General features: G+C 42.8%; 1 protein-coding gene across 1 annotated transcript; it reads left to right on the forward strand.

The window, feature by feature from the left end:
* The first annotated feature begins 471 nt into the window (after positions 1-471).
* Positions 472-15,196, forward strand: LOC135903469 (uncharacterized). Its single transcript, XM_065433795.2, has 5 exons — positions 472-1,771; positions 2,044-2,181; positions 4,580-4,699; positions 8,664-8,924; positions 13,494-15,196. The coding sequence occupies exons 1-5, from the start codon at positions 472-474 to the stop codon at positions 13,826-13,828; spliced, it is 2,154 nt and encodes a 717-aa protein (XP_065289867.2). The 3' UTR covers positions 13,829-15,196.
* Positions 15,197-15,628: the final 432 nt, after the last annotated feature.

The raw sequence follows: 15,628 nt of genomic DNA on the forward strand, positions 1-15,628 counted from the left end.
CTTTGGTAACCTTATTGAGACATATAGTAAAAGAGAGCATCGCGCAACGCAATTGAAGCCACATTTGTCGGCCCAGCAAGTGATAGTACGTCAAAATGAGCAGTTGGTTTTAGTGTTCTTGCTCTTTAAGCAGATCCGCAGTAGGGCAGCTGCATAAGCGTGCACGGAATAAAAACTATTCCCATAGCTACTGGCCACCAAACGTCTCCAGAAAACTTGATTCTTGCTCCGTGATCTCGACTAACGAGGTCACGTGCTGGGCCACTACTGCGCAAATGTATGGGCTTCACGGAGGGTTTGCTTGCCAACGCTGGCTGCATGACGTAAAGCTCCCTCCTAACTTTTTTCTTCTCCATGGGTAACGCGACCCTACATGACCCGGCTTCTTTCCGCGTTGTTTATTGTGTGCTTGCGATCATTGCTTGCTCGTTTAGTGTGCTTTCTCAGCTTAGCGTGTACTAAAAGAAAGCGATGACCGAGACTTCCGCTAAAAAGCGGCGCAAGGTATACTTAGACGGGGATAGCTACTTCGATGTGCCGGACTCTACTTTGCAGAGGCATGAAAAGGCGCACGCCGTGGCTATGGCCGCCGCATCGGCAACCCTACGAGCACAATCTAGGAGCGTCGGCCCCGGTGCTCAGTCCCAAAGCGCGACACAGGCTTCGTCTAACACATCGCAAGGTGGGTCGAATGACGGGGACGACAGTGACATTTATTCGGACCACAACGGTAGCGACAGCTTCAGACGTGATAGTGGTGAACCCGACAGCGATGAAGAATCCGACGATGTGAACAGCGCAAGAAGTGCAAGTGACACTTGCGAAAGTGCGGACAGCTTTGACGGTAGTGACGAATACGATGCCAACAGTTTCTCTGATGATAGCACGTTGCCGTCCTGGTTTGCGCAGTACGGCGGCGAAAGATTGCCCAACTCAAATGTAACGAAGGCGGCCGCAATAGCAGCAGTAATGTCGTTTGCGGTTTCTCATGGGTTGACATGGACAGCACTTGGCGACCTAGCGAAGCTGATAAACTTTATCGTGGGTACAAATGCATTGCCTCAGAGCAAATTCGCCTTTCGGAAGCTCTGGGCAACGGACATGCATGATGTTGTGCAGCATCACTTTTATTGTGAGCCATGCAAACGAGTCATGACAACGCATGGCAATTCCTCTGAGTGCAGAAGCTGTCACAGGGTGAGAACTACCCAGTCATTGAAAAAGGAAGGTAGCTTTTTCTTCATTCTTAACCTGGCAACGCAACTCAGCCATATGATCGAACGGACCAAAAAGGAACTGCATGAAAGCCTTGAAGCACTTAAACAGCCGTCATCAACAATCACTGATATTACGAAAGGCCACTGCTACAGCAAACTGAGGGAAGAACAGAACCTATGCCCTGATGATTTGACACTGACAATAAATACTGATGGGAGCCCTGTATGGAAATCTTCGAAGACGTCAGTGTGGCCCCTGCAATTTATTGTTAATGAACTGCCACCACACTTGCGATTTAAGCACCCGGTTCTCGCTGGGCTGTGGTTCGGTAGAAGACATCCTGAAATGCAACTGTTCCTTCAGCAGTTTGTGAATGAAGTGAACAGCACAGGGGTAGTGAAGTGGGCTCACAAAGGCGACATTCATGTGTCAAAGCCTTATGTATTGTGCGTCTCCGTTGATGCACCTGCAAGGGCATCAGTGCAGAACATGGTCACTATCAATGGATATTTTGGTTGCACATGGTGCCTGAGTCCAGGAGAGCACCGGGAAGGTAAGGAAAATGTATTTTTACTAGTCTCCAAAAATTCCCCTATGATGTATATTTTCTTAAAATTCTAAGCTAGGTTTTTCTTGCTGTATATAATGCATGGTGCATGTTATATACACATACATACAGATTGTAAATTACTAATATTTCATATACATATGCACAATGGTATAATGGTACAATGTAAACATGCTAACACAGGCTCTGATGTAAGCAACAAAATTTTAGCTTGGTATTTTCACTAATGTTATTGTCGCACTCTTTTATGTGCATAGGGAGCATGCGCTACACATTGGTGTCACCGATTGAACAGAGAACTTCAGACCGTGTCAAGAGTGAGATGCATCTGGCAAGCAGGATTAAAGACACCATCAATGGCTTAAAGGGACCATCGGCCTTGATGAACCTGAAAGGTAAGTAAGCAGCATTTATGCCATAATGCTTTTCCCAATGGCAGTAGTTATTACCCGAGTCACATGAACACAAAGACCGCTGAGTCGGAGGTAATTGAAAGTGTCGAACTCTATCAAACTTCAAGGAGTTGTGTTACTGCAACACAGCACTTCTCAACGGCTATTGAGAGTTTCATTGTCATGTCACGAACGAGTGCCACGTTGGTTGCCACACTAAAGTTGCACAGAAAGAAAGAAAAAAAAAGTTTACCATTTGCAGCACTATCAGCACATACATAAATTATTTTTAATTAGACGGTTGCAATTTTCGCTCAGCTTTTGGATAATGTTTTCATAGCAGGTATTTCCTTTTGATGTTGATTCTAAAATGCTACTATGATGGCACGACTTCCATTGCAAGGCCTTGGAGATTTTGAGGATGTTCAAATAAACTGTGTTGGCTCGTTGTCTATCAAATGTGCCCACGTAGCAGCACCCAAATTGCCTTTATGACCTAAGACTGTCGGTTCAAGAGCCTTAAAAGTGCATATGGATACTAATATAGATTCCTGGCTTCACAGCTTTGCTGCTTCTACGCCTGTATGCAGTGTAAATAACACACTGCTGTACATGTGTCCATAGCATAGCATGCTTTAGTGACGATTGTCTTCAATGAAGAAATGTATGATTTCAGACAAACTAATAAATTTTGTCTGCAAACAATTCATGTTGGTAGCAGACATCACATCCTGTGTGATGTCTGAGTCAATATTTATGTATAACTTGATTTCGCCAATTCACTTTCTATGTAGCAATATTAGGGGCCATGTATTGGGTTTTCTCAGCTGCATGGCAGAAGACCTGTGTGCACAGAATATGTATTTGTTAAAAGGTCTTTGCAAGGGCCTTCTTATGACACAGTTCTAAGGAAAGCAGACTCAGAAGTCGACGTTTAAACTAGTCGGACATGCACAGGGCAAAATTAAGCCACAGACAACACGAGTGCTATACTTTACAATTGAAGTTAAAAGGAAGCCCTCCACCCCTGGTTTACAGCAATGCATGCCCAAAAACAACCGCAATCACTAAAATTTGGATGGTACAAGCTGATAAAACACAAGCTTAGTGTGACATGAAAAAAGGACGAGGTATCTAAACTTGGAAAGAACCATGAACATGGCCCTAAAATCTTTTTCTTTCGAACAAGAAAGGCTGTCATCAGCTGAGCAAAAACAATTCCTTCTCAATTATTGACACCGATAGCATACTAACAGTTGTGTCGGGGCCCCTGCCTACTGATCTGTGCTGCCCCAATTTCATCACACGAACATTCTACATCACACCAAAGAATTCGTCTCCACTGCACAATTTTATCCTGCAAACGTACACCATGCCAACAAAAGGAGGCAACACGAGGTCTTTGAGTGGCCCCTTTTCGTGAGGAAGCAAATGAAAAGGAAAATTGTAACCAAAATATGCATGTTGTATCTTGTATGTCACAGCAAAGTTGTCTACTTGATCAGATGGGCATGTATAAAAGGCTCTCTTAACGAGCATTCAAATTTCTTAAAGCGATAGATTGCTAGTGATTGTAGCAAGTGCAAGTGTCATCCGGAAGATGTATTCTTGGACGATAACTTTCAGCGATTCTATCCCTTTATGTGATAGAATCAGACGTACTATCAGCCGTCGTACATGGCAAGTTTGATGACTTGAGCAGTTTTACTCAACCAGCCAAACAGTGTATACTCTGGAATAGCTCCGGAAATGACCGTCCAATGATATGTCCTCAGATTTTGACTGGTTCCTTGACTGTACAAAAATATTGTGAGCAGAGTGCTTGGAAAATATTTGATGCATTTTGGTACACAAAAAGGCTCCATTGTAGTGCACGAAATCTTGGTCTCACAAACACAATCTGAAAAGGTGACTGCCTTCTTTTGTATGATAAAATATTACAGATAAGAAACAGTGCGTTAGCTTTGACGTTCACATTGCGAGCTGATGCAGGAAGAAAACAAGGGCAAATGTAGGCATACAATGGTAATGGACACTCCTGTGTGACGACTAGCCGAGGGGCAATAAACCAAACATTAAGTTTTGGGGTGACCACAGTCTTTATTTCAAGAAACATGAATGATACACAGCTTGCACAAAAGGTGGCTGCCAGTCGGTTCTGATTTTCATGAGACAGCTGCCTTCAAGCCTGGGAGAAACGGCCAGAGCAGGCATTAAGGTGTTATGTTCGAAACAAAACTAGCGGAGCCCTGTCAGATTAAGCTGAGGACATGGTGCCCATTGGCATCACTATCCAACCTGGGAGAGTGCCTAGCTATGTGACCATGCGTTGAAGTTCATAGTAAGCATGATAGTAAAATTTCGTATTTATGTATGCTGACGCAAAGTTCTGTTTGTTCAGGTCTGGACCTTGTGAACGGATACAGTGTTGAATATATGCACTGCGTACTACAAGGTGTTGCAAAGCAGCTGACGGAAACAATTCTATCAAGTTCGAACTCTGATCAGCGTTTCTATTCTGGTAAACTAACCCTTTCCATTCCCATTTACTTTGTATTGTATGGCTTACAAGGTGAACCTACAAGATGCTTGACTTCTAGCATACGGTGGATTCACACAGCAGACAAAATCAATTGGAATTGTCTGAAAATGCATCATGGGACTTTGCATCATCAATTTGATACTTCTGCATCTAGTTCACAATTGGCATAAATACTTAGGTGTGTTTTCGCTGGAGAATTTTCATCATCATTTATTTACCCTTAAGGGATGGTAACCATGGGTCACAAAGATAAAGCACATTAATACAGATTGCAAGAACTGGTAAACACAGTAAACACGTGAAAATGAAAACGCCGATAAAAGGGCTTACTACTGGTGCTGTGGACAAAACTGTTGTAATAATAAAAGTTTAAATTCTACAGAACTTGTTTCACTGACGATAGCGTCAGGAAGTACATTCCAATCCGATATGGCAGTCGGCAGAAATGATTCATTGAAAGCGTTAGTTGAACCATGAGTGCGTTGAACACTGTGACAATTACGCAGGCGTGGTGCATATTAGTGCCCTTGTATTGGCTACAAGCATTTCTTCGACATTCAAAAAGGTGCATTGCTGTCTTCGTTGCCTTTGCATGCGTCTGTTGATATGCATACCTGACAACTCTCCCTATTTGCCGAGGAGACTCCTGAATTCCGAGCAATCCCCCTGATTCTACGGGCACATGTATAAATCTCCCAAAAAATTATTCCCAACCTCACTGCAAAAGAAAAAATGCAGCATGCAGCGCAGCCACAATGCAATTACAATGATATGCTAGGTAGCTAGCCAACATTATATTTAAATACAAGTCGTTTGTGTGTAGGCAGTGTAGGCTTAACTACTGTAACATTCCGAGCAAGCGCCACCCCCCCCCCCCCCTCCAGCAAGTCGAAATCACTGGCTAAGTATGGGGCGCGCTATCCCGGAACGGCGCCGAAATTCAGTATGGCGGCAACATTTTCTCGCAAGAAAAAAAGCACAGTGCACACGCATTTAACATTTTGTTTACTTCTAGGAACATGAACTTCATTTGAGCAAAAGATTCATGATTGCTATGTAAATCACTTTCAAAACCATCGAAAGACTCCTCCGAGTCAGTCGCAAAAAAAAGTTCACAGCATTCCGCTTCAAGTCCACCCTAGTCTTCTGGCGCCACGGCTCCAACATCTGCCACTCCGCCATGCAGGTCGTCGTCCTCCGAGCCATCGAGTGCGTTAGTAACGCTGCATTCCTTGAAGGAGCGTGCCACAGTCTCCTCGGGTACAGCAGCCCACACCTCGGCAACAAAATCGATAGCATGCTGGCGCGACGGCTTCTTCAGGTTTCCTTTGGCCGACCTGTCTTCTTCATGCATATATTCTTCCCACAAACGCCGTAGGGTGGACTTGAAAGGCTTGTTCCAGTAGACGTCAGCTGGCTGCAGGATGCTTGTGCACCCAGCAGGCACATAGAGCACATCGGTATTGGGCTCCTCGAAAGCATTCTTGGCAGCTTACGTCTTATGGATGGGCGCCTGGTCCAGTACCAGTAAACGCCACATGTCGTCGTCGTTTGGGCCCCAGATCCTTGACAGCCACTCCTGCATCTCTTCCGATGTCACCCAGCCCTTCAGCGTTTCATAGTCAGCGTTTTGATTGAACGAACTTAGTGACATCGTGTGATTCCTCACCCCATTGAAAAAAAAAAAATTCTCACCTGGTATGCAAAGGCTCGCGAAGACCCTGGCTGGAATTTTCCCAGTTCCTTGAAAATAACGACTCCTGGGAGCTTGTGGCCGGTGGCACGTTCGGCTAGGTGAACCGTGAAGCCTCTTCGGGTACATCCAGTGTTTGCGATCTGTATGGTGCTTTGGCCGACCATGTTGTTTGTCCTGTTGGCTGGGTTGTCTATTCGGACCATCATCTCGTGCATATTGGCGATGTTGTACAACGTGTAGTCGTTGCACCGTCGCAGGGAGTTTGCGGCAGACCGAAAGGCACTTGCTGCCTCCGAAAACTCTTCGGGTGTCTTCTGGCTCTCGTTCGTAGAACGCCGCATTGACATGCCGAACTGCTGCTTCCATCAACTTATGTAATGGCTGAAAGCTACAAAATTTCCTAACTGCATGTTGTTGGCTATTCTCACAGCCTCTTCACAGAGAAGCCATTACTAACGGCACGTCCTGCCATTCTTTCCCGCTCGGAAGAACTGAAAGAGCGCATCATCCACGCATTCACTGAAAACTGGGGCACCGTTACTCAGCTTTCTTCGAAGGTTTGCTCTCCCGTAATTTTGCTGAAGCAATTTCTCGAAATTACTCTCCCAATCCCGTATCCATTTGCAGTCGAGCTCGAAATGTCGGAATGTTTGGTGCACATTTCTTCCGTTTTCTTTATGCCATTGTACGACCTCAGCTTTTTTCGCCCCTGTGTACAAATGCATCGGCATCGTGAACTTCACAACGCCAAAACAAGGCGACAAATGGTGCATGCGAACGAGCATGCAAATGGCTTGAAAGGAAGGATTGGATTGAATTAGCTTCTTGGACTTGATAGGGCAGACCAGTATTTCTAAGGCGCGGTGCATGATAAGGGCGCGGGCGGGGGGAGGGGGCGCTTTCCCGGAACGGTGCGGAGATATGAAATTGACAGTAAAGTTAGGGGGGGAGGGCCTTGCACGGTTGGGGGCGCTTGTTCGGAATTTTACGGTGGTCTAACTGGATTCACTTCATATCAAGGAATGCATTGAGGATTGCGCATGTGGCAATGGTGGAATATGTGTTGCATTATAACCGCGTTTTCTAAAGTCAGTGTTGCCGCTGTATATGAGTGTTATGTGAAGACACAGAAGAAAATATTGCAGGGAAGCATATCAAGAGGGGAAAGGCTCCACTGTTGCAGAACATGGCCAATGCTCCTCAATGTGCATGCACATATGCACTGTTTTTAGTGAGTATGAGTGCTGAAACTTCTAATAACTGTACTGCCAGTCATTCAGGCGAGTCTGTGATGTTACTGTAGCCCTGGAAAAAAAAATTTGACTTCACTACTCTTGTTGTCGTCGTTACACCCCCCCCCTTCACACACACACACACATTGCCCCTAGGTGAATCTCTCGAATTTTGAGGTACATAGGTTGCCAAGCATGAATATGCGTGCAGTGTTTATGAGCCATACCATTAGCAGCATTGCCCACTCAAGCTATGATGTAGATGAGCTTTAATTTCACAGTAATTTATTCCTAATTAAGTCACTTTCCAAGGACTTTTGCACTTGCCCGGATTCACACTTACCAAAAGTGGCAATTGTTAGTGTCATAACATGTGTGCGACGCTACCTTGTGAAATATCCAATGAACCTTTGCTGCTGTATTTGTTTGTACTTGCAACTCTTTCGGAAAACTGAAATGAATAAAGCAACTTAAAAGGTCATCATTGCAATCGCTTAGTTTCGGGGGTGTAGCCAGTGGGTGGCACACTGCCAATGCCCCTGGTTAATACGGGGCCTGATCCTTGATGAAGCCCTCCCTCCCTGTCCTCCCCATAAAAAAAATTCTGGCTACACCACTGCTTAGCTTCATTTAACTTCCACACTAGCGCTGCTGCAATCAATTACGGTTCTTTTATAGTCTTTCATCTATGTTTTCCACCAATTCACTTGCAACCCCAGAAACAAATATATATATATATATATATATATATATATATATATATATATATATATATATATATATATATATATATATATATATATATATATATATATATATATATAACGTACAAAATATCTCCTAACTGAGCCCTAGCTAGTTTTAATGTTTTAATATGTCCTCAGAATCAAATATTAGACCTCCTTATGACAGTTTTTCGGCATGTAATGCTGTTTATTTTGATCTGTTTTGAGCACTTGTTGACCTACATTTGTTGTGACACTGATGAAATTAACTTTCATGGTGCCTTTTATAGGTGCACCATCAGCACTTTCCCGAATAGATCTGCGGCTGCTGTCCATCAAGCCACCTCACTGCATCACACGACTGCCACGGTCCATTCAAGAGAGAAGCCATTGGAAGGCATCTGAATGGAGGCACTGGCTCCTTTTCTATGCCTTGCCTTGCCTTAATGAGATTCTTCCTCAAGAGTACTGGAGGCACCTCTCCAAGCTTTGCGAGGCTATATATATGCTGCTTCAAGAGGAACTTACCAGTTTCGAAATTGACAAAGCCGGTAAGGTCCAAAAGCAAGTGCCAGTGCATGCATACAAGCCAAGTTGGAACTCAAAAGCCGATATGTGAGAACATCTTGTAGGGGCAGTGAAAGACGACAAAGACAGAAGGCAGGAAGAACAGGACAGTGCTGAACTCGCAACTTTATTAGAAAGTCTACACATGCTTAAGTACAACCTATACCCATGTGCTCTCCCATCGATGGCATCATTATCAGTGCACAGGCAAACAGAAAAACCCTGTAAACTAACGCTAGACCATGAGGCAGTTTAAAAATGCAAATTCACTGTCATGCAAATTTAATGAACGCATGCTTACACAATGTGATCCTTTTTTCCCGATATGGTAGGCCTCAGTAGCCTTCGTCATAGTCTGATTGCTATGTGCGGAAAGAGTCATGGTGTTTTCATAGATTCAAGCCATAGATCTATACTCAGAAAATAATTTCACAGCAGTAGACCTGGAGCCTGCTAAAGTTAAAGAATGCGCACTGTCGCTGCTCCAGTCACAACCTTGGGCAGCTAGCTTCATCAGTATAAAAAGGGAAAAGGCTTAAATTTTATATTTTTTTCGCTGCAAAGACTCACAAACTTGACATTCCATTTCAAATATAGTCACAGGAAGGGATATGTGGCAGCCGATTGTGTAGGCCTATTTACAAAGGCATTTGCAATCATTAGTGATAAGAGACCCTTTTGTGGTCTCATTAGCTATGATATCGTTAGCTTCATCATTCAATCTAATCCTGGTGATTGCAACATTCTTAGCATCAATGTTCAAGACTTATACTATAACATACCACATGATGATTTAATGGTAAGTGTTGAGCTGTGTATCACCGAGGACAACAATGAGCTCAAGTTTTCTAGCGGCAGTGGTAACTCGAGATTCTGTCTTTTTACTTATCTTCAACTTTTCTTGAATGGAAAGAAAGATTAAACCAATAAAAATCTGGCATTTGCATTGGCTCCAAAGTTGCCCCGGTGCTAACATTTTCCTAGGCAGGGTTGATATAAGTATAAAAATTAACCTAGATGACCAAACGATCAAAGTGCTAAGATATGTTGATGATTTTCTGGTCTTTCTGAAGAATTCTAATTTCCAACAAATGGTTGATAACGTAGCTCCAAGTGTTCCAGAAATGTGGCTCAGGGTTAGAATTCACACATGAATTGCCAGCTAAGAACTAGCTGCAATCTTTATATACGAGGCTTAAACTAACTTATAAGCATGTGTGCTGGATGTATTGCCCGAAGTCAGAAAAACCGATTTTAAATTTTAACTCCGCACATTCAAAGATGGTAAAAAATTGCATTGCATTTTCGGTCCTACTTTCCGCACTTTTGCAATCTTTCCACCAGAGTTCTGAGAGTTCTTTAAAACTACCTGAGCATTTGATAGCAGCAGTTTTCAGTAGCACTCCACCCGCGTGACCGTGCAGAAGCTTGTTAAGGTGTAAAATTAGGAGCGTCCACAAAAATGATTAATTCAGAGCCTTCCAAAAAAAGTAGAAAAGGTAATTGGAATTCCACATATATAAAAACTCTCGTACAGCCTCATGAATGTAGCGGGAAGGTTTGATGCAAAGGTTCTTTTTTCTGCTGCTAACAAGATGAGAAAAATTTGCAGTAAGATTGATAGGTAGTTGGCACAGACTGCCTCCACTGTTGCTAGGAAAGGCTGCACTGTTAGCACATGTCCCCACCTGGACACTGTGAATGGAATGCACAATGTTCATTACCAGCTTCTGTTTTCCGGCGGCCACGTCTATATTGGCCAAACAAATTGATGCCTGAACATTAGAATGTCGGAACATAGGCGCTCACTAGCGGGTGATGCTTACTCACATGTCGCGCGGCATTGCTGTGAGTATGGGTGTGCTCTAATCTGTGAACCACCACACTTGTTTCCACACATAGCAATAAGACTATGAGGGAGAATATTGAGGCCTACCATATCAGGAAAGAAAGATTGCGTTGCGTTATCATGCCTTCATTAAATTTGCATGACAGTGAATGTGCATTTTTAAACCACTTCATAGTATAGCATTAGATTAGAGGGTCTTTCTGTTTGCCTATGCACTGATAATGGCGCCATCGATGGGAGAGCATGTGGATATAGGTTGTACTCAAGCATGTGTATGCTCTCTAATAAAATTTGTTGCGAGTTCAGCGCTGTCTTGTGTGTTTCCTGCCTTCTGTGTTTGTCATCTTGTGCTGCCCATTCAAGAAGTTCAAACAGTACCAACTTGCCCAAGTGTCATTTCTTCTACGGCCTAGGTGAGCTTATGGTACTGCCTGCAGGTACTCCATGCTGTACATAGAGTATCAACCTACTTGTACTGCTATGAGCTAACCTGCTAACTTTTTTAGCTCTTTTATGACCAAAACCATGTGCATCATAATCACTGCTTTATTCAGAGTTAGCATAGTGAACATATACACGCGTCTGATGTGAGAAACCTTCTTACACATAAGAAATACACATTAAAATTTAATTACATGGCATGCAGAATGCCAGAGAATTCTTTTTCTGCAAGGTGGCAAAGAAATCGAAAGGTCACTAATGCAGCCAGTGGCCTTCTTTGTTGTAAGGTGCACCTTTACAAGTTCCCTGAATTGTCATAGTTCCACTGTTTGTTAGCATCTTGATTTCTCAGGAGTGTGACTGTGAGCTGCCAGACCGGGAGCGTGTTTTGTAAATGTGTACCCCCATTATTCCTGATCAACAGAATGTTCTCCCGTGCACAAACTCAGTGGCCAGGATATTTAGGATATTCTCAGCAACTGTAATCAAACTAAGCAGAGGAAGCCTGCTGAACCTAATCTGTTAACTCGGTAACTAAAGCTGCCTTGCATTATGGATGGCACAGCCTTAGCAGCATGGACTCCATATGTAGAGTTATATTGGAGTGTATCTATCATATGGTAGCATGGTAGCAGCCCTCTCTGAGCCCTTGTTTGATAACACAAACGAACATGTTCTCAGGATACCTCTAGGTTGCTGTCTAATGATTGCAAAAGTTATTGTTGAAATAGCTCACCTTCATATGAAAGTTAGTTGTGTGTTTAAAAATGATTGGAATTAATGTTTTTGTTAGTATGTCAGAGTAAGTTCTGTTAATACATACGTAAGAACTTTGTAAGACCTTGTCTGTGTCAGCACAAAGGTTGAGAACTTGCACTGCCTGCGCATGATAAGAAATGAACTGCAAAATATTGTAAAACTGGGCGATTTGGTTTAGCTTCATGGTAAAAGCAGCCCAACATTAACGGATACACAAGGCAGAGAAATGCACAGGACAGTTTCTAGTTCAGCGCCTGTGCTGTGTATTTCTCTGTCTTGTGTTGCTGTTATTTTTGGGCTGCTTTTATCATGATAAGAAAGTATGACGCAAGATAGAAGCCATGCAAGAACTGGTGCAACCAATGCCACTGCAAAAACATTTTTGTTAAAGGTAATAACAGTCAACTCAAGGTTCTAAAGAGCTCATATCATTGACAGACATACCAGCTGAATGCTGTAACAGAACTGCTTCATTCTTGGCCATGCAATCCTTGACTGGGGTACAAACTAAGCATGAAAATTAAATTTAAAGTAAAGTAAAAAAATGAACTTCTATAAAATAAATGAATTGAAAACAAAGAAAGCATCAACGTCACCCAACAAAATACATTGAATATGGTAGTCATCCGTAAGAAGCTGATCAAGTCACTAGATATATTGCAAAAGGATCTACCTTTAGGGCGCTGTTTCTGGAAGAATAAACTAGCAAGGTGTTACCAAGAATTATTTTCGCTAACTGTGGCAGAAAAAAGCAATCCTTTGTACATCTTGATTGTGAAGGCAATGTTTAAAGCAAAGCTTTTCTAAACTTCCATATATTTAGCTAGCCTAACCAGCTCAAGCCAGTGCAATCACCCCTGCTTTGCTCCTGACAGTAGCATTTGTCCCTGCTGCAATGTTTTCTGGAATAGCAAGGGGAGAGATATTGTAGGCACCAAAACACCATGAAACCACTATCCTTAAAGCTTATGGAATAGCGGCGCATTGCTCCTGAAGCAGTGCACAGTAGTCATAGTGTCTGTGCATCGTAAAAGTTTATTATGAGCACTATACACCTACTTTTTAATGTGCTTGTATGCGCTCCACAGCCAACTCTGACTAGAGCACTCATTTTGTCTATTGTGCCCATATTTGTTGTTTCACTTATTCATTTTTCTCTAGAGACTATGCACCAGCTAGCCCAGTATTGCAGAGCAAGTTCCTGTTAAAGGTTAAAAGTTCTTGTTGATTGCCATAAAGTGCTCCTACTTCAGATTATAACCCAACTTTATATGAAAATAAAAGCCATGGTTAGATGTGGTGAGGCATCTGAGACTACGTTTCAAAATTTGTGAAGGCGCTGTATTCCTCCTAATTATCACTGTGTTCTGTGCACAAGCCTGTATGCCTGTTTTTACATTGGGCAGTGTGACAGTACTTGTGTAAGCCTTTATGCATTGTTTAACCAAAAGTGTTTAAAAAGAAAGAAAAAAATTGGGTCATTGAATACTATTTTACTTTTCAGAGTCTCTTCTGAGGAACTTCGTGTCGAGGTGCGAGGCATTATATGGTGTGACATTCATGACGTATAATGTCCATGCACTCCTCCACCTTGGAAACTGCACCTGCTCCCTTGGGCCCCTTTGGGCACATTCTGCCTTCGTGTTTGAAGGGGGAAATGGATACATCGTGCGGCAGATTTCTGCAGCAAAGGGCCTTCCAGACCAAATTATAGAGCGAATCATCATGTTTCAGCAGCTACAGTGTGTACTTCAAAGCCCACTTCTACTTTCTGAAGAAAAAAGGTTGTGCAATGGTTTCCTCGGATATGCACCGGTAAAAAACTTTTTCCCGTGTTGATGGCCTATCGCTCTTGGGCATAGGTAAAAACACAGTGCTAAGTGCTGAAGAGCAAGATGCAGTGTATTATCGGTGTGAAGTGGCTGTGTCCTCTGCTGTGGAATATGAGCGGTTTGTACAAAATAAGCAAGTTTTCCACAGCACTAGATTCAGAAGACCATCAAAATCGGATACAACCTTTGTGCGGACAGACGCTGGGTGCTATGCACGAATTGAGAAGATAGTTGTGCTTGAAGAGACAGGCCGCTGCGTTGTCATCTGCAGACCTGTGATCATAGCAGACATTCGTGCCATTCCTCCTCACATAAAGGAGTGCTTCCTTTCATGTGATGGAACACGCAGTGCGTTCTTCCCTGAAGAAATTGTTGACAGCTGTTTGTGCATAGACTTTGTGCAAGAAGATAAGATGTTCATTTGTGACCTTCCAAACAAGATCGAAAGGGATTAAGGGGACACTAAAGAGAAATATGAATTAAGCTGTGTTAGTAAAATAACCATTCCTCATTACCTAACTGAAGTGTCTAAAGCTACGGCAAAATGGCAGATCCATAAGGTGCACGCTCTTAACGCAACTGCGTCCCCCAAATCTCCTCACTGCTTATCACACATGTATACCACCCCTTTATCTCATATGCGAGGTAAAATCCTGCACAAATAAGAGCAAGCAGTACATACTGCAGTGAACTTCAATGCCAATCAGTGCTAGCGCAGAGGAGGGCTTGCTATTGTAACGAAAGAGGCATTTACAAGTGGCTCTGACTGGTAAATACGTTATAAATAAAAGGCCAGGAAAGAATATGCGTAAAGCACACAAAAATGTGCCTTCAAGACACCCAAGAGCTTTAGTTAGCAGTTAATATTACAACTGGAGATGCAGCTCATGAAACTTCAATGGTATCGTAGCAGTAGTATCTCGAATTCTCAAGCTGCTGTCTAGGGTTCGATTTTTCGTCGCACATTATTTTGACGGTTTATTTTTTCCTTTTTTTTCTTGCTTTCCTTGCTTTAAATATGTTGCCGTGAAAGCACGCATCAGTGCTATGGAAGCAGATGTAGCAGATGTTACTGCAATGTCGAGCACATCAATCTATGTGGGCTGCGCTGAAACAGGCATATATGTAATGTTGTACTTTAATGTGCAGAATAAGTGTTAACACGAGACAAGCATCTATTTAGCTGTTCAGCATACTTGTGCTTGATGTATCCTAACAGTAAACAAGGCATATCACTAAGAAATCTCACATGTACTTCTAAAGTAGTGCCGGATTTGTCTAACATACCTGTCAAGGAATTGGTGGGAGACGCAGGATGTACATTTAGTTACAACTTACCAAGAAAGCACTCATGCATCAGAACATCCTATACGTGCCTGGAAAGATGTAAAGCAGCGATGCTGTTTTAAGTTTTTCGCACCAGCTTGCCACGACGTTATAGAATTCGACGTCTGCTCGAGCCTAATGGATATTTCTGTAAATATACATGCATTAATCATTTTCTGAAAGCCGATGACAGAATTCACGAAATTTCAAGACTGCTGAATTACAATGGCTGTAATACAAACCAATGATTTGCAATCTGTGATGTCACACTGATGTCTGGACATGGTGTTTCATTGTAAAATTCAAAAAGGAAACGGATCATCATTTTTTCTTTTAATGATCACCCTAGCTGTCACTGCAAAATCAACGAAACTAGTCTTTTCAAGACACTTTATCATCCTGAGCTGATTCAGTATATCTCTTTATTGTTCTTTTAATGTCCCAGGGTAGGCCATGCATTGGCACCTGCCATGCAAGTTTA

This window comes from Dermacentor albipictus, chromosome 1, assembly GCF_038994185.2.
Source record: "Dermacentor albipictus isolate Rhodes 1998 colony chromosome 1, USDA_Dalb.pri_finalv2, whole genome shotgun sequence".
In the NCBI taxonomy this organism is placed as follows: Eukaryota; Metazoa; Arthropoda; class Arachnida; order Ixodida; family Ixodidae; genus Dermacentor; species Dermacentor albipictus.

Bases quoted from the DNA above. Each gene is read 5' to 3' on its own strand.
- LOC135903469 (XM_065433795.2), top strand. From the start codon at position 472: ATGACCGAGACTTCCGCTAAAAAGCGGCGCAAGGTATACTTAGACGGG. The intron at 4,700-8,663 runs GTAAACTAACCC...TGCCTTTTATAG, and splicing joins TGATCAGCGTTTCTATTCTG to GTGCACCATCAGCACTTTCC. The intron at 8,925-13,493 runs GTAAGGTCCAAA...TTTACTTTTCAG, and splicing joins TTTCGAAATTGACAAAGCCG to AGTCTCTTCTGAGGAACTTC.